This window comes from Osmerus eperlanus, chromosome 5, assembly GCF_963692335.1.
Source record: "Osmerus eperlanus chromosome 5, fOsmEpe2.1, whole genome shotgun sequence".
NCBI lineage: Eukaryota > Metazoa > Chordata > Actinopteri > Osmeriformes > Osmeridae > Osmerus > Osmerus eperlanus.
In genome coordinates this window covers 7,401,642-7,425,135 of record NC_085022.1, presented here as the reverse complement: position 1 = coordinate 7,425,135, position 23,494 = coordinate 7,401,642, and the positions used below count along the sequence as shown (strand labels likewise).

Genomic DNA, 23,494 nt, shown 5'->3' with positions numbered 1-23,494 from the left:
GAAATAGTAGACTACCGTTTCCGAAAGTAGATGTGGGCTTACTTCCTTAATAATATCAGCTAATATTGTACATTACACATCACAATTGTGTGTCATATCACAAAGTAAAATGAGTAAATAGTTATCACCCTGGCCTCTTTGCTTGTGGCGTTCCTGCAGCTGCCTTGCAGTAAAGCTATAGTTAGCCTAGCTATCCCCCAAGTTAACAGATGCGAAACGAATGTTCTGCTACAGGTAGTCACGCGTGTTTTCGTGACGTAGTGACGTTAGTAACGTCAGTGACTGTGGCTAGCAAATTAGCCACCGTTAGCTTCACTTTTCGCCACAAAAACTTAAACTTAAGCCCAAACCATGCAACGGAACGTAAATTCCAATAGAAGCAACGCAATCGCTACCAAGACGAACCTTTTGACACCGCCGTTGTGTATGTAGGCCAAATATTGACTGAGTTTTAGGGGGGCGAAAATAAACAAACAATAAATAATATATATGTGAGAGAACAAAGGTTGTGCTCTCGCCGAAGGCTTGAGCACACCCAATGATGATAAACGTCCGTATTCGCGGTGTCATTATGCTCTACAGTGGCATCTGGTGGTGGATGTGGAGGGAGCCCCCCCCCCCCCCCCCCCCTTATCTAAACAAAATGAAACGCAATGTAACAAAAACTAGAGAGGGTACAATTTCTGGGGAAATTGTAGGGTGTGCTTTAGGGCTGCAACTAACGATTATTTTAATAATCGATTAATCTGTCGCTTCTTTTTTCGATGAATCGGATAAAAAAACAAAAAAGCATTAACTTCCAACCCTTTATTCAAAAACAGAACTGACAGTGCAAATTCACAGTGCAAAACATCTTCAGAATGTGCACAAACAAGCACACAATTTTGAAAAAGTTATAAATATTAGTGTGGATGTAATGCTATTTTCCAAGATGAGCAATTTATTTGAGTTTTGTTTAAAACTTTATTGAAAATTGAAAGGTTGTGGAAGTCGGCCAGACTATTAGAATAATCTGGTGTATATTTAAGATTTGTTGACACAATTTTGAAAAAAGTTCAGATTTGCAAGGATTAAGCTATTTTCAAAGATTAGTGATTTTCTATCATTTTATTTGAAACTTAATTGAAAAAGTAAAGGCTGTGGAAGTATACCAGACATTAAGATACTCTGGTGTCTGTTTGAGGTTTTATATTCCCAAAAATACAATAAAAGTCTACATTTTTCAAAATGGTATGGGTTGTTTTCACCCGTTCCCTAACGTGATGCTGCAAAGTAGCGTCTTCCGAATGTGAGACGAATGTCGAATATGAAACACACTTCACCTCGGTCAATTAACACACTGTTTTGATGTATTTAGTGTGAAATGCTCCCACACCTTGGGTCGTACTGATTTCTCTGCCTCCGCCATGTGTTTCAGAACAACGTTACTCAACAACGTCTCTCCGATGGCCTTTCCTCTACCTCCGCTCCGCGCTCAACGAAACTTTTTTTTTTAATACTCAAACATCTCCGCGACATTGAGTGGCGTAATAATCGCGCGACACAACGAATCGATAATGAAATTCGTTGCCAACGCTTTTAATAATCGATTTTAATAGATTCGTTGTTGCAGCCCTAGGCTGTTTATCAATCCGAAGAACGCTGAGAACGCAAGTACATTCTTTTTGAAGAAGGTTCTTGCAAGCGTCCTTGCGAGAATGGTCTTGCAAGTCCGCAAGGACTTCTGGGAAATCGGAAGCGTTCTCGCTGGTCAAGTCACCATCCAATGCATCCTTGATAAAAGGGGCGGATCAGGAACATTTCCGGGTATTTTTGGCGTTCTTGGTGACTTGTGTTCTTTGGATTGGAACTGTACTTGGGCAATGAAAGATGACGTCAAACAAGTTCGCAAGAACGGAAAAAACGTGTATTGATAAACAGCCCTAGACTGTGCTTGCTTGCGTCGGTTGCAGATGGGTCCATTTAATATGAAACAAGCTGAACCCCCTTTGAGACAAGCTATTCTAACAACGTTGTCACCGGCAGTATTTTTCAGATGGAATCGCAATTCAAACAGTACATCTGCTAACTGAAAATATGCCCCCAAACGTGACTTTTTGGTCTCAGTCTAGAGCCCTGCGTGGAGAAGCTGAATTGTGCTATGAGCAAGCTAGCTGTTGCTAGCCAAACTACACTGAGGGGATTGTTTGAATGCGCTGGAAATTTAAAATGTGGCATTGAAGACAGCGACGCACCACACAAGCTTGAGTTTAAATACATTATTTAATGTGACATTACTTACTGTACATGCAAGTCTTGAATTGCTTAAATGTATAATGCTACTAGTACACCATGGCACGATACGATACTTGCTGTGCAACAGCAATGCACGTTGTAGTCAGGGGAGTCAGTCACGGGGAGTCAGATGGCTGAGTGGTGAGGGAGTCGGGCTAGTAATCTGAAAGTTGCCAGTTTGATTCCCGGCCATGTCAATTGACATTGTGTCCTTGGGCAAGGCACTTCACCCTACTTGCTTTGGGGGGAATGTCCCTGTACTTACTGTAAGTTGCTCTGGATAAGAGCGTCTGCTAAAGGACTAAATGTAAATGTATCCATGCATTGTTGCTAACGTGTGCTGACGTTGTGACGTAGGCTAGCACTGAGTTCCCTTCGTCGACACAAGGCACTTTTTGCCACAAAAACTGAATTTCGTCAACCCTAACCCGTGCAACGGAACGTCAATAAAAATACAAGTAACTCAATCGCTACAAGACGAAACTTTTGACACCGACGTTGTCTATGTAGTCCAAATATTGACGGATCCTTAGGGGGGCAAAAATAAATTGATTGTGCGATTAGCGGGCGGGGGGCCTCAAAAAATGCAAATAAAGTCCATAGCCAAGGGGCCTCAAGTGCTATTAAGACGCCCGTCTCTCACCGTTTGAAAATCTTAAAATATTTTTTTAATCGTTTATCTATAAACTTTATTACAGGCTCAAGGCCCACATGGTAAAAAAATAAACAGGAAACAAACAATACATACAGACAACTCATTACATAGAAATATGCAAGGAAAGAAGGGCAAAAAAAGGCACTCATGCCAGTGTTCCCAGATCTTAGAGGTGTACTTGACAGAGCTACGGTCAGGGTCTGTCATCAAATCAATTATAAAATTTGCAGAGCAGTCCAGCCGACTCGTAAACTTAAAAGTAAGATTCCTCAACAAGGCCATGAAGGTGGTTAGACCCACATTGCAGAACAGATCACTGGCTGAAGTACTCCTGGGTTTCTTCAGGAGTATCCTAAGACAGTCATTATAGGCTACTTTCAATTTACGCAAGCTCTCCTTCTTGTAATTCACCCAGAGTGGGGCTGTATAGAGAGAGGTGCAGTAGGCTCTAAACAAATTCATTTTAACGTCAAGTGTACAGTGGTGGAATTTTCTAACCAACATGTTAGCTTGGACAGAGCAATCCCCTCTGTCTGAACATGTAATAATGTGCCCTAAGTATTTGGTACTATTGGACACCCCCAGAGTTTGCCCAGAAAGTTGAAAGGCAGGGAAATTAATATCCATGTCATCCTTAGTTCTACAGAACATTACCACGCTTTTCTTGGCATTATATTGAACATCAAAATCGACCCCATAATTAGAGCAGATGTTAAGCAGCTGTTGAAACCCACTGCTACTAGGGGATAGTAAAGCTAGGTCATCAGCATACATAAAGTGGTTGACCATTTAACATTTAGTCATTTAGCAGACGCTCTTATCCAGAGCGACTTACAGTAAGTACAGGGACATTCTCCCTGAGGCAAGTAGGGTGAAGTGCCTTGCTCAAGGACACAACGTCATTTGGCACAGCCGGGGAATCGAACTGGCAACCTTCAGATTACTAGCAAATTTTGTTTGGGTTTGCTAATACCTGATGACAGGCCGCCAATGGAGAATGCAAATGGAGCAAGAAAAGAAAGGAAAGAGAATTTATTTTTCCCAAAAGGAAATGGAAGTTTTGGTGTCGGAGGTTGAGTGCAACCACAACAATTTTTTCGGAACACTTAGCGGTGCTTTGACGGTTTGACCACCAAAAAAAAGAATATTGTTTGGGAAAAGGTAGCGATTGCTGTTAACGCAGTATCTTCTCAGAGGCGCTCGTTGGCAGAAATACAAAACAAGTGGTTTGATTTAAAATCAAGTGCGAAAAAGGCCGTATCTGTACACAGCTGTATGGGAAATTGATAGGCTGCTGACGGGATTAACTAATAATTGCGTGTACAACAGCAGGCATCGTTTGACTGATGGAGGGTTGTAAGATGCCAGACCGATCAGCAAGCTCACGCTAAAAAGTGCCCGTTGCCAAGATACCCAAGGTGGACAGCACGGTAGCACCTGAATGTGCACTGGAATGGCATTCGTTCTCCTTCTTTGTATTTGTAAAGTTGGTTGATCCTCGCATAATTCCACTGAAATGGGTTTAGGAAAACGATATCTGCTAATGAGCCACTCACTTCTTTGTGCAAAAAAGTCATACCTGTCTCTAAAAATGCGCTCTTGACGAAATGCAGCATGTGCTAAATCTTCTAAACACAGCTAGATCTGCCATCTTTATATTAGATATTCCGTGTTAATTGACTGTCTTTTATAGTGGTCCACGAGCATATACAACAACAATTATTGTTGTATCATACATTACACTACATTACGTCAATTCGCCAATATTAACAACTCCCTTTATGGTGTTCAATTATATCATTACAATATTTCATTAATTCAATATTTCAGGCATGCGATTGTTCTTTACGGTGAATCATGGCGACCGGTGGGGAAAAAAAACAAAGTGCAACTTCTCAGACACTGTTGGCCTATTGGTGGAGGCCCAAAAACCACATTATTTGGTGGCCGGTGGATCACCAATAAAAAAAAACAGTGGCGTCAACTGTGCCAGACAATACCCCAAGTTGAGATACAATTTGAAAACAAAAGCGTTTTGTTATGAACAGTAGTCTATTAAAGTCTGGACTGATAACGAGGACGTAGAGTGTAGCGATTGCGCGGGAGGTTAACGACTGTATTTCCAGTTTTTGACATATGAGGATATTTGCACAGTATTAAAGAAATCTATTTAGTTATACAATGTGTTCTGCAGTTATCTAAAGGTAGGACATTTGATGTTATCCTGTAATCCATGCAGTCGGGGCATCTCCCCCTCCTGCACTCCCGTAGTGGACAATCTGATGGTGAGACAGCGATGAAATTAGAGTTGGATTGTACAAGGTGTTTATGGAACAATTATCACTCAGTAGGCCCACAAGCGCAAATAACACTGCTGGATTTAATCTTCATGCTAATGATGAAATGGAGTGAAAAAAAACGTGTGAAGGAAAACAAAATATATAAATATTACCAGTAATCGTTCTTCCCACGTTTTACTTTCTGCAGTGTGACTACAGTACGGTCATCTGCGTCGCCTATTCCCACTGTCTCCAAAATGTGCGTAGATATACGGATGGGTCAGAGTTTGCGTGGAGGACCACACATTCTACCGTCAAGTTTGGTTTTTATAAATCACTACCAAGTGGCGTACGCACATTTTCAGCCCCGTTTTGTGCGTACGCAATGTTTATAAATGAGACCCCTGGGGCCTCATGTATAAAGGATTGCGCAGCTTTCATACCAGAAGAGGGCGTACGGCCAAAACTCGAAAAGTACCTACGCACAGAAATATTCACATGTATAAAACCGGTCATACGCCAGGTCCTGCGCACCTTTCCTTTATAAATCACAATCAACGTAAGATTGACCTTACGTGAACGAGCCACTGACCCCGCCTTGCCTCCTCCCATAAATGAATATGCAGATGGACTATAAATGCGCTCCTGTGGTCATTTCTTTGTCTGAATTACCGTATTTCTTCGAATAAACGCCACCCTCGAATAAACGCTGCACCAAAAATTAACGTTATTTAATACACGCCGCATCGTTTATTCGAAGAAATACGGTGACTGTGAGATCGAGGTTCTGACAACAGAGGTGGAGGCGAGAAAATGTGTCTTGTTTGTCAGCCTGTCATCAGGTATTAGCGACAAAAGAAAGTCGGCTGAGAGGAAAACTGTCACTATTTGCGCCCTTTCTTGTTTTTAACCTGTAGCACTTTGAGATTTAACTAAATGTAAAGTGCATTACAAATAAAATCATTATTATTATTATTATTATTATTATAGGGCCATAAATGATGTGGGTTCAGAGAACCGGACCATGGCAGAAATTAAGAAGAAATGGTCCGATGTAAAACTTTAAATGAAGAAACGAGTGGTGGCGCATCGTAACAGCATGGCAGCAATAGGGTTAGCGTGACATGCATTTCCTGAGTGATTTTGTCGTTCGTTTGACACCCTCAAGTTTAACAGAAGTTATTAAGTGGTGGCGGATTAAGCAGAAGGCTATATAGCATTTTGGGTTATGGCATTTTGATGTGGTGATCCACATTAATGATCAAACTTTTATTTTTATGTTTTTTTTGAATAGTCAACGTCATAAAGTAGTGGGGAAAAAAAAGTAGTGGAAACATTATTTTGTAATGTTTGGTGAATTTCGGCACTTTTCAGTTAGAATTCGCCACGTTACAGAGCCAGACAAGACTTTGCGGACGGTCCGCACATTCTCACGTCTGCTCAAAACTTTCCGTGACGGCCCGCACATTCTCACGTCAAGTAAATCTTTATACATCACAGTGTGCGTGAAAACCAGCGTACACAAGCTTTTTGTGCGTACGCAACGTTTATACATGAGGCCCCTGGGCCCCGTTCATCGTTGTCCCTTTAGCCCGTTAACATTAGCGAGATGAGTGAGAACAGCAAATATCGGTTTGTCAACGGCTGATCCGCATCCAAATCATGTGGTTAATTTCAATCAGGCTAAACTTATCAGGGAAATTCCACGTGCACGTCCTACTTCAAAAGGCAGGAAAGGTCGATCACCAAAACCGTGATTTTTCTAACGGTATGATGGCGGAAAAGACGAAAGAGAGAGCGGTGATAGGCTATTCTTGCCATCCGAGCAAACTATTATAATGAGTCTCTACGAAGACAATAAGCATATTATCATGGCTAAGTCAAACACCGCCGCTGCCAGAGCAAGACAAGCAGCTTGGCAAAAAATTGCCGATAAGCTATAAATGCCAAAGTTTTGTGGAAATGTATAGGCTTATCTTAAGTGCCTCATTACCCCAATCAGATCACATTTCTTTAAATGTGCCTGCTGGCAGTAGGCTTAATGGAAATTAATAATCAAATGAGATCTTGCTAGCGAAAATAATGATCTCAACTCTTTCAGAATAAGTAGGCTAGATAAAAACAAGGCCAAAGAGTATCTAATTGATACGAATTCATAGACAATTATGAGGATATATGTAGGCTACTGCGCTTATATCATGTACTATATATGTGTATATGCATGTAGGCCTATGTGTAAATCCCTCTTTGATTTCATTGACTGGGACATGGCCAGGGAATATGATGAATTGATTCATCAGCTGGTTAAGCGCCAAGTACACTTTTCTTACAGCAACGCATGCTGCGGCTTTGCCAATGTTTTCTGCATCGCCTATACTGTATAAAAATGTAGCCTATATCTGACGCAAAAAACCTCAAGGCTATGCAGTCTGAAGAACAGTTAAAGTTTCAAGTAGCTTTATTGTCAATTTCTTCACGTCAAGACATAAAAAGGAATCAATATGACGTTTCCCACTCTCCCACAGTGAAACATATAAAAAGCACAGGCACAACAGATAAGACAAGACATTTCGTAAAACATAGCGTTACATATTCACATACAGCAGCATAAGCTCATAATAAAGCATAAAGCTTGCTGCGGCGTGGGATATTTGCAATGTACGGCCCGAGAAGGTCTTGCAAATAAATGAGTCCTTGTCGGCTGAATCGATATCGCTCAAACAAGAACTCATCCGTGTGAAATAAAGGATCTTGGCAATCGCAAAGAACTCTATTGGTATGGAAGGCTAATCGAACTAAAATATAGCTCCTTGGTCAACTGGGTCTCTCAAAAAGGGAGCTGCCATGTTATTTTCCGGGGGTGTGGCAAGCTTATCCAGCTACACTAGCCTGCTCTGGAGCAGGTTAGTGCTAATTGATATGTTACTATGGTGATTTATCGAAAGTTGCTTCCACGAACCAAAAAGAGGGGCTTTTTTATCTTAGCCTGAAAATTAGCTCGCTAAACCGCTTAGCGAGCTACGACGAATACCCCCCTGGTCTTTGTTCTCCTGTTTTCACAAGCGCTGTTGGTTAGTCCTGTGACCATGAAGAGCCCCCTAGGTGACACGCATGTCTCTAATGCTTTAGATTCCTTACGTGTTTGTGATGATATTGAGGTGTGTGTGTACCTGTGTTCCAGGCCTGCTTGCCTCTGTGCCCACCATCCAGGAGGAGGCGGAGCCTCCATTGACTGATGACTCACAGGCCAGCAGCAGCACCTGTGGTACGATCGCACCTCTGGTCTCTCTCTGGTGTGTCTCTCTCTCTCTGGTGTCTCTCTCAATCTGCTGTGGTCAAATAAGGGTTTCAGATATTAAATATTGTATGCTCTAATGTCTCTTCTCACAGAACTATCTTTACTCTGCCCAAAAAGCATTAGATTCTGACCAGTATTGTTCCATTGACAGCGTCATGCAGTAATAACTAGAGAGGGTACAATTTCTGGTGAAATTGTAGGGTGTGCTTGCTTGCATCGGTTGCACAGGGGGGTCCGTTTTTTAATTACGTTTTTACAACTGATATTTCTGTATATTTTATATAAAAATGCATACTTATTATTTATAAAGATTACATAGATTTAAAAGCATATTTTTTTTTGCTGCTCATTTACAATTCTAAATACGAGTGAAGTGTAGAATGAAATAGATGTCTTCTCATTTCCCCTGCAAGAGGCAGCCTCATAGTTGAATCAAAACAAATACATTTGGCAGACTGCTGTAAAAATTGACCTAATCTCTATGACTTAAACGTCCTTTTAAGTTTTTCCCTTCTCGTGATATTTTCAGGCATTTAGCCTACTCATATTGCATTCATTCATGAATAAAGAACCCCCTTTGAAGATTATTCTACGACGTTACCGGCAGTGGAAGATGGAATTGCGATTCAAACAGTACCATCTGCTAACTGAAAATATGCCCCCAAAAACTTAAATAAGCTTGACATTTATTTAGTGGAAAATCGCTTTCATAAAAAGCTCACTGGTAGCGATCATTGTCAGTAACAACGCAAAGTGCGATATAGCCCTGTGGGGAGAAGCTGCCCCGGTAAATTGTACTACTACTATGGCGTGAAATTAGTACCAGGAGAGCGAGCTTTGTAAAAACGATTTGTAACTTGCAAAAAAGATTTGTGTCTCTGTAGAAAATGATTCGTGTACTTGCAAAAAAAAGTTTTGTGTCTCCGTAGAAGAAGGCAAGATTTGTGTACTTGCAAAAAAGATTTGTAACTTGCAAAAAAGATTTGTGTACTTGTAAAAAAGTTTTGTGTCTCCGTAGAAGAAGGCGGGAACACTGCTCCCAAAACCATCTAAGCCAATCAAATATAGCCATTTGTGTCTAGTATCATTGGACATTTTCGTCTGTCTATCACACAAAGAACGTCAGCGAATAAGAACAAAACTAGAATGCTGATGATTTCAATGGCGAGTCATTTGGTAAGTAGTTCAAAATATCCATGGGCATGTACCTTTAATGCAACATTTAAAGATTATTCGGATAGCACACTCTTAACAGTATAAATTAATGGATAAGAGTCGTAGTAAGTTGAATAGTTTTTTAATGTAACTATGTATACGGATATTTAATTAGACCAGTCATTAAACCTAGCATTAGTTGGACAATGTGCAGCTAAATGGCAGGGAACTGCCGCGAAATCACTCAATATAGTTAGTGGTTTTCATTCGAAATGAAAGCTGGCAGCAGTGGCGGTTCTACATTGAATTACACCCAGGGCGAGACGCCCTTCGCGCCCCCCCCATTGAAATCAAAAGGCTGTTGTGGTAAGACCGATTATGTTCTATACAGCTAAAACAGCCTGGGGTCAAATTGATACCAAACATAATAGGAGGGTTACATAAACATGCCCTTACACGCTAAATGTCTGTTATTACATGCTATATTAATATAACTTTTAGGGAGGAACACTTTTAGTTATGACGTTAAACTATACTTTGTCACGAAATATAGTTGTAGCAAATAGCAAATGTTCGTCTTTGAAACTTGTCATGGAAATTTTGGAATACAGTTATAATGTGTGTGTTTCATATATGAGGAATGTGTTTTAACGGAAGTCTAAAGTTGATTAAGAGTCAACTCCATTTGGTAGAGATGCCATTTGCAGTTTTATAACTAGGAGACGGGAAGTCTGGGTGATCTGAGAGGGTTCTTGTCACCTGGGGAGGAAGAGACAGCTGGTCTAGAGACAATGTGGATTCAACTGTATTGTTATTGTGATCTGCTGCTCTGACCCTTCCTGTTGCATTGAGTGGGGTTAATCAAAAACTTGTTTGAAGTGGCCCGCACAAAGGATTGTGGGACAAATGGTACAGAGATGTATCGTTTCAAACTGTCACTGAATTGAGTAAGCCAATCATAGACTTGATTACATTGATGGATTGACCTTATAGAATGCCATTTGATCTAACGTGTATATAAGGTAGCGTTTGTGATTGTTCATCACTCTGGCGAACGACCTGTGGCTAGCACCTCCTTCGTTATGACTGATCACAAAGTACTTTGTTAAATCTTGATTTGTACAAGCAAAATAAATGTATTGTAACCGCCATCTCTTGACTATTCATATCTACACAGTGCCACTGGAATTTTTCCATATCAAACTACCTACAGATTTGAAAATTCCGTTGGCTAATTACAGGGCCTAACCTAAATAATGAAAATAAATAATAACTGAACTTGTTACAGTTTTGTTGCAAAGCACACTATTATGGTGAAATGTTATCTCCTGTTTGTTGAGTTAAAACCAAAATATTGTTGTTGCATAGCAAGCATCATAGCAAAAAGGCTAACAAATGTAAGAGTTAGCCTATACCCATTTTTTTTTTATTCGCCATTTCACACAAAAAAAAAAAAAATGTGCAGGAACTTTAGGCCTATATTTATAATATTATGAATTGTCCGTTCCATTTGGGAGACCCAGTCAGATGAGCTGTCTGTCCCTCTCCCCTTTTTTCACACAGCTTCTGTGCACGGCACCTTCTCAGCAAGCAGGGGTGCCTGCAGCTGCCTGAAGGGGGCGCCAATTTGCCAATTCCCCACACAGTGAAATGATAGAAAAGAGAAAACCGCTTCGCGGCGCAGAGATTTTTATTTATTGATTTTATGCTCGTGCGCCCCCCACGTGACATGAAAAAATGCCGCCCCGGGCGTGTGCCCGGTCCGCCCGTGCCTAAAACCGCCCCTGGCTGGCAGTAAATAATACTCTAGAGTGAAAGATCCATATCTTTTTAATTTTTTCCGCTTAACTTTCCCTGCCAACATTTGAGATCTATCCAGTGTGTCCAGCTCATGTTTAGTTTAGCATGGCTGTCAGGAATATTAATCTATCAAGCATTGCACAGTCAGTCGGTGAACAAGTTTAAGAAAGCTTTATTGCTTGCGGCCGGCCCACAAGGAGACAAAAACATCACACGCCATTGTGCTACAAAGTTTGTCTGGTTCACAAGTCTTCAGATAAGACCATTTATTGGTGAGAAGTCTCCTCCCCTGCATATCAGCTGTCAATATGATCGATCCCAGAGACAGAGTGCGCGTGCACGTGGAAACTTGGAGTTCTCCGACCCTAGGCTTGAGCATATGATTCACTCAACACAGATAAGGTTTATTGCACCTCTAGTATGATAATGGTCAACCTAGGTCAGTTTGTTTACGTAAGCCTAGTGTCATCTATAGGTCATGTGGGGAGACGGCTCTCTACTGACAAAGGAATGCTAGCACCAGTATTTTCAGAATATAACCTTACATTCTAAATTTCTCCGACAGCTCCCCCTTGAATATACTGAAACATACAGGTGATAACATGAAACCATGGTTAATAAAAAGTAAAACATAGGTAAAAGAAATAAAGTCATCCAGTTAAATGGCAAGAATGCTTTCAGACATACCTGGAAAACCCTACATCACTTAATTCAGTGGTCATTCGACGTCTATGCACCTTATAGCAACCATATTTCAGATGTCTTTAACAACACAACTATGCCTGAAGTCAAGCTTTAAACAAAGAAATGACTACAGGAAAGTAAAATAAGAGTATGAAACTATAAACTCACATCATTAAAAAAAAAATTGTACTTCTTCAAGCCTGTCGGCAATATAATTGTTTAACACTGTCAGATTTTCATTAAACGAATCATGGTGAATTCACTCAACATTTTTGATCTTCATACATAGCCATCATCATAGGTATCATGAGCATGATCATTCATCTTGTCACGGTTCCTGCAATTGCTGATACATGGTCATCATTAAAACAATCAACTATTCAGTAAACTGTCAGTCAGGTTATTCTAAGACAGTACAGTGATAGTTGAACCCAGGCCCTGATGTCAAAGCTCCTCTCCAAGTCAGATGATAAGCATTTCTCTTCCAGGTCAGGGAGTCATAAACCTCGGTTAACCAAACAAAAACCTGTTTAACCCTTAAGTCACCCCAGATTTTGTCTCCAGATGTACTCCCCTGCAACTTATCTCCATTTTATAGATGGCAAAAGAAGCTCACCCTCCTCCGAAGGTGATCTCCTACAGGGCGGTCCGGACTTTAGATCAACAGACATTTCTCTCCGGCCTGTTGCTAACTCTTTTACGACCTCTGCATGATAAAACACATCACTTTGGCACATATCCTGAAATCTCAGTACATATTCTCAATTTCTGTTTCTTTTCAAATTAATATCAACTTTCTGTAGTACAAACCGGTTTCTCAAAAAACAAAACATTAAGCTTTAATGAAACTCCCAAATAATACTTCAAGTCACATAAATGAAACAGTATTGTTATCTCCTCTTCCGACAGTCTATAACTGTTCTCAAAACATTCAAACTTCTGCCCTGGAACATAACAAATCAACTGGAACATCTTTACGTTACTGGTAGAACGTATCATGATAGGAGTGTTTGTACCTAAATTGTATTCCACAGACAACGTTGTTTACTTATATCGAGATTAAAGCTTCACTTCTGGATCTATTTACCATTTGCATTGTTACCAATGAAACAGTTAAATCATTACATCCGGAATCATAGCACCATTTAGACCATACGTATTTCAACATACAAAACAGAACGTCTTCCCAAGACAATTCCCATTGTTATCACAAAGTCCAATTTGCTGAAACGGATGCCATGATTGTGTGTGCATGGTGATCTTCTCATAGAAAATGTAGTCTAGTTGATTAAAACGGCAACCTCAACGCAATGTACTATAGGCACAGCGCTGAGTTTTCCTTGCTTTAACGCCATCAAACAAAGTGCACGCTTTGCAATGAATCACGTGTACCATGCCCTCTCCTCGATTATCACCTCTGAAACTAGCTAGGAATGACCCCGTTCACCTCGGGTCATTTCCAGGACTTTGTGTCCAATCTGTCACCACAATCCAGTCTCCTTAGGTCAGCATACCTCTCACTGGATTGAGACAGCATCTCTCGCCTGTCTGTGAATTTCAGAATGAAGTAGACTACACAGTAATTGGGTGTGCTCAAGCCTTCGGCGAGAGCACAACCTTTGTTCTCTCACATATATATTATTATTATTATTCTTTTTGCCCCCCTAAAACTCAGTCAATATTTGGCCTACATAGACAACCTAGGTGTCAAAAGTTTCGTCTTGGTAGCGATTGAGTTGCTTCTATTGGAATTTACGTTCCGTTGCATGGTTTAGGCTGAAGTTAAGTTTTTGTGGCGAAAAGTGAAGCTAACGGTGGCTTATTTGCTAGCCACAGTCACTGACGTTACTAACGTCACTACGTTACGAACGTCACGAAAACACGCGTGACTACCTTTGGCAGAACATTCGTTTCGCATCTGTTAACTTGGGGGATAGCTAGGCTAACTATAGCTTTACTGCAAGGCAGCTGCAGAAACGCCACAAGCAAAGAGGCCAGGGTGATAACTATTTACTCATTTTACTTTGTGATATGACACACAATTGTGATGTGTAATGTACAATATAAGCTGATATTATTAAGGAAGTACATCTACTTTCGGAAACAGTAGTCTACTATTTCACTGAAGTATTAGCATCATGACGTTAGCCTGTGTTGCCCGGGCAACACATACTACAGTGGTCTATGATGTATCTGTTTTCAATCGTTAAAATAAACTTTCCTCACATATACATTTTCGTTGTAGGATTTATTATGACATTAGATTACAAGTAAACGATTTGTGGGTGAAATTATCATTACCTGTGGTTTCAATCCAGTGTATCAGTGCAACGCTGTAGCCTACGCGAGACACTACAAAAACATCTACACAGCTGTAGGAAGTCAAACGGCGACAGAACATGTTCGGCACTCCCCTTACTTAAATCAAAAGTCTATATAACTACTAACCTGAACTTCATTGCCACAGACTAAACTTTGTCAATCTGTTCATGAAAATAATTAATTTCAGCCTAAACCGTACAACGGAACGTTAAATCCAATTCAACCAACGCAATCGCTACCGAGACGAACACAGCAGTAACGCTAGTCTAGTACTGTACCGTAGTAGTACAATTTACCGGGGCAGCTTCTCCACACAGGGCTATATCGCATTTTGCGTTGTTACTGACAATGATCGCTACCAGTGAGCTTTTTATGAATGAGCGATTTTCCACTAAATACATGTCAAGCTTATTTACGTTTTGGGGTGCATATTTTCAGTTAGCAGATGGTACTGTTTGAATCGCGATTCCATCTTCTACTGCCGGTAACGTCGTAGAATAATCTTCAAAGGGGGTCCTTTATTAATGAATGAATGCAATGAGTAGGCTAAATGCATGAAAATATCACGAGAAGGGAAAAACTTAAAAGGACGTTTAAGTCATAGAGATTAGGTCAATTTGTACACCGGTCTGCCAAATTTATTCGTTTTGATTCAACGATGAGGCTGCCTCTTGCAGGGGAAATGAGAAGACATCCATTTCATTCTACACTTCACTCGTATTTTCAGTTGTAAATGAGCAGCAAAAAAAAATGCTTTTAAATCTATGTAATCTTTATAAATAATAAGTATGCATTTTTATATAAAATACATAAATATCAGTTGTAAAAATGTCATTAAAAAACGGACCCCTGTGCAACCGACGCAAGCAAGCACACCCTACAATTTCCCCTGAAATTGTACCCTCTCTAGTTAAAATTACATTCTCACAGAAGTCAGTTGAAAGCAACTGACTCGTCATTGGCTCATTCCTGAATCTTTACAACATTTCTTCAGCTCAATAAAGTTAATGCATATTATGTTTTCTCTCAAATAGGGTATGCTAAAAAAGTTTTTTCTTAAAGTTTTTCTTGAATAGTTTGTAAATCTATGTGCTGTAAACACTCTTTCGTTATCTCCATCCCTCCTGTTTGAGACATGATTCATCCCATGGCTCAAATCAATACATAACGAAATAGACTCTTAAGTAACATAAGTTCCTCCTGTTAATTTACATAACCCATCATTTTGGTGATACTTCTTGCATATCTCTCAAGACAGTCTCATCCACATTTCCTAATGTTAAGACATCCTGTATGGCTGCCTCTTTTGCCCCCACATCTGCTGTAGCATTCCCAGAAAAATAAAATCAATGTTATCAGTATGAACTTCTAATAGAGAAAACGAATTCTTTATAATCAATATCTTCCCTTGTAGCTCATTGCCTTATTCGTCATGCAAGAGCAATTCCCTTTTCAAACCATAGTATAGGGAAGACTATTATGAATATTAGCAACAGTAAGCTACATATGGTACCACGGATGTCACAATACTACGGAGTCATCCATCTTTTCTACCTTTCCCTGCTTACTGTCTCCTATCGTTTTAGCCTATTTAGTCTACACCCTATGTCTCTGTTGGCCGTTGGTTTCTTCACTGAGGTTGAGACGAGCCTCTCAATTTAAAGAAAGACTCCCCTTTGTAGTCAGACTTGTGCCTCAAGACTGTGGTGAGTAACTAATCTGTCCCTGTATCAATGTCCCTTACTTTCTTACAATGTGACAAGCGTCTCCAAAATGTCCTCTCTGCTATTTCTGCTATCCAGTGGGTGTGGTGATTAGTACCTGATATGGTCCTTCCCAACTTGGGCTGGACCAGTTCTTTCCTTTGATAACTTTAATCAATACCCAATCTCCTGATTTGACTCCTCCACCCTTTGGTTTACTGCTTCACCTGGAACAGAATTTAGCAGAAGATATCTCTTTTCTAGTTTGCATTTTTTATAAAATCGGTTAACGTTTTGATCCGCCTCTTCATCATGCTATGTGGAAGGTTTAAGTTGTGGTATTATATATGATCTTCCATAAATCATTTCAAATTGTGTTAATACCTCTGCTATAGGACTGGGAAAGACTTCAATCCGCTTAGTAAACATATCTACCATTACCAGGCAGTATTTTTCCCTTCACATTTCTTTTTGTTGAGCAAACACATGTAACAGTATATGATAACACAATACATCATCATTTGATATTCAACTCCTATTAGTCATGGCTAGAAATGACAATCTGTTTCTTTGTTCCCTTCTTTAGAAAATCAACTGTTAATCTCATTACTTTCAAAACTTGTCTTTCTTTTAAAACAGTTAAGTTTAAGACCTATATTGTTTCAGAATACTCTACTTTTTTTTAAATCAAATCACAACTCTTTTTGTCAAAGATATAATAAAACCATCGTTATTATCCCAAACCAAAATTTAATCTGTATGCTTCTTAAATGAAATATAGATCACATAATGTTCTTAAATGTAGCTATTAACCAAACATATTTCCCCAACTATATATCTTTTTTATAAAGGTCAGATAGGTAGAACTTCATAACTTGCTTTGGCTGCAGTCCAAAACAAGCTAATTAGCACAAACCATCATAACCACAATTTCAGACTTGATGAGTCTTCCCAAATTTATTTCAGAACAAAGGTTATAATAACCCTCTTTATGCACTAATACAACCATATCACAGCCTAACTTTATCCCAAACGGTATGCCAGGCTCTTGATAAAACATCAAAATAAAACTTAAAATCAAAATGACAATCAAACTCCAAATAAAAGTACATTGTAGTTATTTTCTCTCATTTTTAACCAAATTGTATCTAATACCTTTAGCAAAACTCTTAAAAACCCTAGATTTTACTATTTTGACTTAAAATGTTAGCCCATATACCTTCAAAGTATATGCATAGTTCCTTTTTCAAAACATCAGTGTTTAAACCAATCATCTCTTCACATCCACAAAACGTTCTCTTGCTTCATTCCATAAACTTTCCATGATCCACTCTTAACCAATCTTTTATGTAACTTTCTAATCGCTTCCTCATAATATTTCACATTTCCTTAAACCAAAATAAAACATTTGTGAAAAACACAGCTTCAAAATAACACAACCTGGAAAAGTGCCATCAATTGATTCCATGTCAATGGATATTTGATGTGCACGTGGTTATTAGAAATCAGATGTAGTAATAAAGTTACATTTTCAAATAAAATCAAACCCGTAAACAAACATTCTTTCGCCAAATAAAAACAACCTTCCTGTCTGAACACAAACTTTCCATAAGTTCCCATAACACACAAGGTTGCAATTATCGAATGAATCTCGCCGTTTGATTTCAAAATTAACCCTTTACTAGTTATCTGACCCACATTTAACTATCGTTATCATAACTTTGTTTCATGAAATCCATGTTTAGATAGGTTAAAAACTTCTCTTAGACCAAGTAATTCATGTTAGAATTACGCTACGACTCGTAATCACGCCAATCAAACAAAGCCCTTAAGACAAAAGAAAATATAAATTCTCCCTTTTCCTTTCTAAGCCCTTAAGTTCACAATTTAACAAGTGTAACATAAGCCCGTAAAACACAAAACCTTATTCTTTAACTTCTCAAAAGTCTTATTAAAGCATGTAATACAGAATACGCCTTTGAATATTCCTATATTATTTGTCAGCCATTACTCGGCATGCGTAATGCACGGACAATTCTTCAAATTTGCGGACCAAAAACCCAAAATGAAAATATTTAATTTGAATATTTAGTAGTTTGTATATGATTTAATGTAATACTCTTCTCACTCTCAATTACTTAGTTTTTACCCAATGAATCAACTCAAATAAACTCAAATAAACTATCAGCGCGCATTTCAAACTCGAATCAAACAGTCCCTCAGTGTGTTGGAACTCAAGACAAACAGCAAAGCGCTCTGGGAAAAAACTTTTCTCAGTTTTCCTTTGACCAACACAGATGGTTGGCGTTTATTTTGCTAAAGTATAACTTTTCCGAACCAATTTATGAACCCGGGGTTCAATTTCTGCATATTTATTGAATACCATCACACATCACAGATATGCCGCTTATAATTACAAGTTCTGGTCAGAAAGGCTTTACCTCCCTGTTTGGCTAGGAATTTAGAACAAATGTTGATCACTCATTTGTTAACCACCAAACTTCGAATTAATCTAAACAGACTCATCTTTCAGCAATAATACTCACATAATTATGCAGAACTACACCCCTCTGGGACCTTTGTAAGATCTCAACGTAACGGGACTCTATTTTAGCCCCCACCTTTCTCCATCTCTCCTGGATTTTCTGTAACTCATATAAAATGTACTCAAACAACCAAAAATCTTGTTAGCAAATGTATCAAAATGCTTATCACGTAACATATTTCAAAAGTAACCAAATTAATACCGTAAAACTTCAAATAATAGCCGAGTCCCAAATAGACGCCTGTCTCTTTTAAACGCCTGGTGTGACAACAGATTTGGGTAAATAAAGGCCGGTCTCAAATAGAGGCCTGGTCAGTTTTTTTTTTTTTTTTTCGTGTCGGGTTGTATTTGATCTTTTAAAACCCGTCAGATCGTTTGTTCTATGTTTTGATTTGATTTCACGTGACAGACGCAACCGTTCATAAACGACTCATCACTATGGCAACCTAACAAACAGGTTAACAAACTTTGTTTTAGTCTTCAGTTTTTCTTAATTCTCTCAATACCACCATGGAGACAAAAAGAAAAAAGTATGATTTGACATTTAAGCTGACAGTTGTCAAATTTGCCGAACAAAATTCTGGAGAAGCAGCGGCAAGACATTTCTCGATTGATCCTAAGAGAGTGCGAGAATGGCGTAAACATAAAGCAGAACTGCAACGTCTGTCCGAGGAAGACGACAAAAGGGCCAGACTGCGAGGTGGAGGGAGGAAGAAGGTCAGTGAAGAGCTGGAGGTGAGCGTGTGTGAGTGGATCCACAGCATGCGGGCAAAGCATCTCAGAGTCTCACGTAAAATGATCAGGGCCAAGGCAAAAGAAGTGTATGCAACAGTGAGTGATGGCAGGGATGAGGAGAGATTTACTGCGAGCGCTGGCTGGCTGGACAAATTCCTGAAGCGCAACGACTTTTCAGTCAGAAGACGCACAACTGTAGCCCAGAAAGACGCCAAGCACTTCACTGAGAAACTGGTGAATTTTGTAACATATACAACGCGGATTATTAAGTCAAAGAAAATACAGCCGAAAAACATTATAGCCATGGACGAAACAGCGGTGTGGTTTGATATGGTGGCCTCTACAACGGTGGATGCAAGAGGTGCGCGCAGTGTCCCACTGAAAACCACAGGTCATGAGAAGAGCCACTTAACTGTGGTGTTGGCTGCGAAAGCAGACGGGACCAAAATGAAACCGTACGTTGTCTTCAAAGGGGGGATCAAGGAGGTGAAAGCAATGCAAAATATCAGTGGGGTGGTGGTGGCAACGTCCAAAAATGGATGGATGAACGAGGAGCTGACTGCAGACTGGCTTCAGAGAGTGGTGGGAAAGCTTAACTTCGCCCCTCGTCTCCTAGCCTGGGATTCATATCAGCGCAGCGACCAAAGCTGAGCTCAAAAGGGGCTACAACATAACCACGGCTGTGATACCCGGTGGCTGTACAAAGTACATACAGGCCCCTGACGTCGTATGGAACCAACCGTTCAAAGCCAGCCTGCACGAGTCCTATGACAACTGGATGGCAGGGGATGTGGACAAGGAGTACACCGCTGGAGGAAATATGAGGGCCCCAGCTCGCCGCTTGTTGGTGTCCTGGGTACTTCAAGCGTGGGAAAAGCTAGATACGGAGCGGCTGAAAAATTCCTTTAAGGTATACTTGTGTGTGTGTGAAAGAGGAGATAATGTATTTCATTAACTTCGGGATGTTATCCTTAGGTATGTGGCCTGACAGTAGCTTCTGATGGAAGCGAGGATCACCTTATCCATTGTTTCAAAGAGGGAGAACCGTGCGCATCTTGGCGGGAGCTGTTACTGCAAGCAAGGCAGGCAGAGTTAGCGGAGGCTGGAGAGGGAGAAGTGGAGGAGAGCGACGTGGAGGAGGAATTTGCCAATGAACTTGTCATTGAGGATCGTGGGGATGATGATAGTGATGAATAGAGTAATTTTCTATCACATGATTGCAGTTGTTTTACAGGGTAGCGTTCTTTCTTGTTGATGTGTTTTGGGGCAACAAGTTCATATATGATGGATTTTAGCGGTAGATATTGTTCTGCCCATTGCTGTCACATTGTTTATTTTTTATGCTGCCAATACCGGTAATCTAAGACATTTCTTACATTAAATGATTTTTAAACATACCGGTATTCGTTTAGCAGTAATTTATATTGTTCTGCCTATTGCTGTCACATCGTTTCGTTTTTTGTGGGGGTTTTTTTATGCTGCCAATAGCAAAGACAATTCTTACATTAAATTATTTGTTAAACACATTCGAATTAATTATAAATATTAATTAAATACGAATAATACGAATTAAAAAATAATAATATAATGTGGTAACCTCCTATTGTCAATTAAAGGCCTGTCTCTTATAGACGCTTGTCTCAAATACAAGCCGGTGCATTTCGGCGATTTGGGTAAATAGAAGCCCGGGATATTATTTGAAGTTTTACGGTATGTAAAATTCGCTCCAAATTTATCTATTTCTCTAAATTTGCGTCTTTGTCAATTTCTCAATTTCCGTCTGCGCATGCGTCATGCGGTTACTCATCCTGGATCGCAAATGTCAAGCTGCAATTCCTTTACTAGCCTGTACCCGCCGCCATCGCTGTTGAGTCTGTCTGTAAGTTTGTTAGCTACAAATGTCATTGCCATAGTTGCAAATTCAACTTCCTGGACTCTCCTTTGTCTCAGGACAGAGCAAAATGCACTTCCTCCACGTTTTCACCATTAGCTATTAGCTAACAAAGTCACAGCCTGGCTCTTTTCCTCTCAGATCCCAAAGCTATCTTTGCAATTTGTAAAATACTTTGTTCAACAGACAGCGGACTGCAAAATTCGCTAGAATCATGTCACCTTCTGATTTCCTTCTAGGGTCAATTCTACCCTCTTACAACATGTAAAACAATTACACAAATGGTATACACACAATAGAACCGCTATCTTAACAACTATATAATTAGTCCTCATCGACTAATTTAGTACTATCTTTTACGTGCGCACAGAGTAATTTATTACCTGTAGCCTACTCACAGGTGTGGCAGCCTACCCGCTTCACTGGTATTCTACAGAACTTAGTAAAATAGGTTACTAATGCTGCTTCCCGGTCTCCGGCACCACATCTTAGCAGGTATGACTCAGTGATTAGTCTTCACTATCTCACAACTGGATCTGAATTAAGCAAATGTAGGTGATAGAACTGCACGTCTAATTTAACTTAAAAATCGAGAGTTCAAATTCTGCATTGTACACTGAAAAGTCCTATCTTCTGTTCACACATATATCTGAGTCCTGGTCGCCCAGGCCTTGTCAACCTGTTCGTTTGGCTAGGATTTAATAACACATGTTTGTAAGGCACGTGTCTACCACCAGACCCAGATCTATCAAAACAAACACATTTCAGCAACAATAAACGCACTAATGCAGAACTCTACCCTCTAATGGCATTCAAACCCTTTTAACATGTGTAAGTTATAATTCCCAATTCATCAACAATAACAATCAGTTATTGTGTCAATTTCAACCAATATACATTTACAGGTCAGAATCCATTGTGAGTTTAGTGCACAACTTCACAGCGGAGATTTTCATCCGACTATATATTAACCAGTGATTAGTCTTTAATGACGTCACTGCAGAGTTTTTCATCCCTCGCGGTATATAAAAATAAAAAACTAGTATTCTTCGACTATATATATACAATTTATTCTTACCTTGTCCATCGAAAGCTGTGCCTCTTAGCTAGTCCAGAATTCCGTCACCTTTCCACCATCCACCCCCCCCCCCAAAAAACGGGCCTCTTTTTAAACAGCCATATTTGCTGCGAGGTTCTCCATTGTCATGCACGTCTGCACGATTTCAGGTCTTGGTTCTGGATGATGGAAAGGGTGTTGGAATGCGGCCTTCGAAGGACCAAAATGTCAGGAATATTAATCTATCAAGCATTGCACAGTCAGTCGGTGAACAAGTTTAAGAAAGCTTTATTGCTTGCGGCCGGCCCACAAGGAGACAAAAACATCACACGCCATTGTGCTACAAAGTTTGTCTGGTTCACAAGTCTTCAGATAAGACCATTTATTGGTGAGAAGTCTCCTCCCCTGCATATCAGCTGTCAATATGATCGATCCCAGAGACAGAGTGCGCGTGCACGTGGAAACTTAGAGTTCTCCGACCCTAGGCTTGAGCATATGATTCACTCAACACAGATAAGGTTTATTGCACCTCTAGTATGATAATGGTCAACCTAGGTCAGTTTGTTTACGTAAGCCTAGTGTCATCTATAGGTCATGTGGGGAGACGGCTCTCTACTGACAAAGGAATGCTAGCACCAGTATTTTCAGAATATAACCTTACATTATAAATTTCTCCGACAATGGCGAATACACCAACATTAAAAAACATGTAAGGTTGTGAACCCTTAGTATGATGCTTACCAGCTGCAATGTTGGTGTATTCGCCATGCTAAACTAAACATGAGCTGGACACACTGGATACATTTTAAAGTTTAAATGGTGGCTCTAGCTGAAAGATTGAGGAAGAAGAAGGATTTGGAAGTTAAAGAAGTTTGAGAGGATTTGAAAGAAGACTCCATTGGAAACCCATGTAAAAAATATTATGAATATTGATTTATATTAATTCAAGCATAAGAGGTACAAAGCTGAAAAGTCATAGCACCCATGGCCTGAAACTGCTGAACGGTTTTAATAGCTGAAGATTTGAAGGCGCTGAAAGGTGCCACGGAAGAAATAGAAGATAAATAATAAAAATAACTAAAGGCATTTCCTGCTG

General features: G+C 39.8%; 1 protein-coding gene across 2 annotated transcripts in view; it reads left to right on the top strand.

Moving 5' to 3' along the window:
* The window catches only part of cry2 (cryptochrome circadian regulator 2), a 58,600-nt gene that overhangs the window by 29,516 nt on the left and 5,590 nt on the right, over positions 1-23,494 (top strand). For both annotated transcript variants that reach the window (XM_062461505.1, XM_062461503.1), the window contains exon 10: positions 8,390-8,473. In XM_062461505.1, coding sequence (XP_062317489.1) covers positions 8,390-8,473 — 84 coding nt within the window. The remainder of the gene's footprint in view (positions 1-8,389; positions 8,474-23,494) is intronic.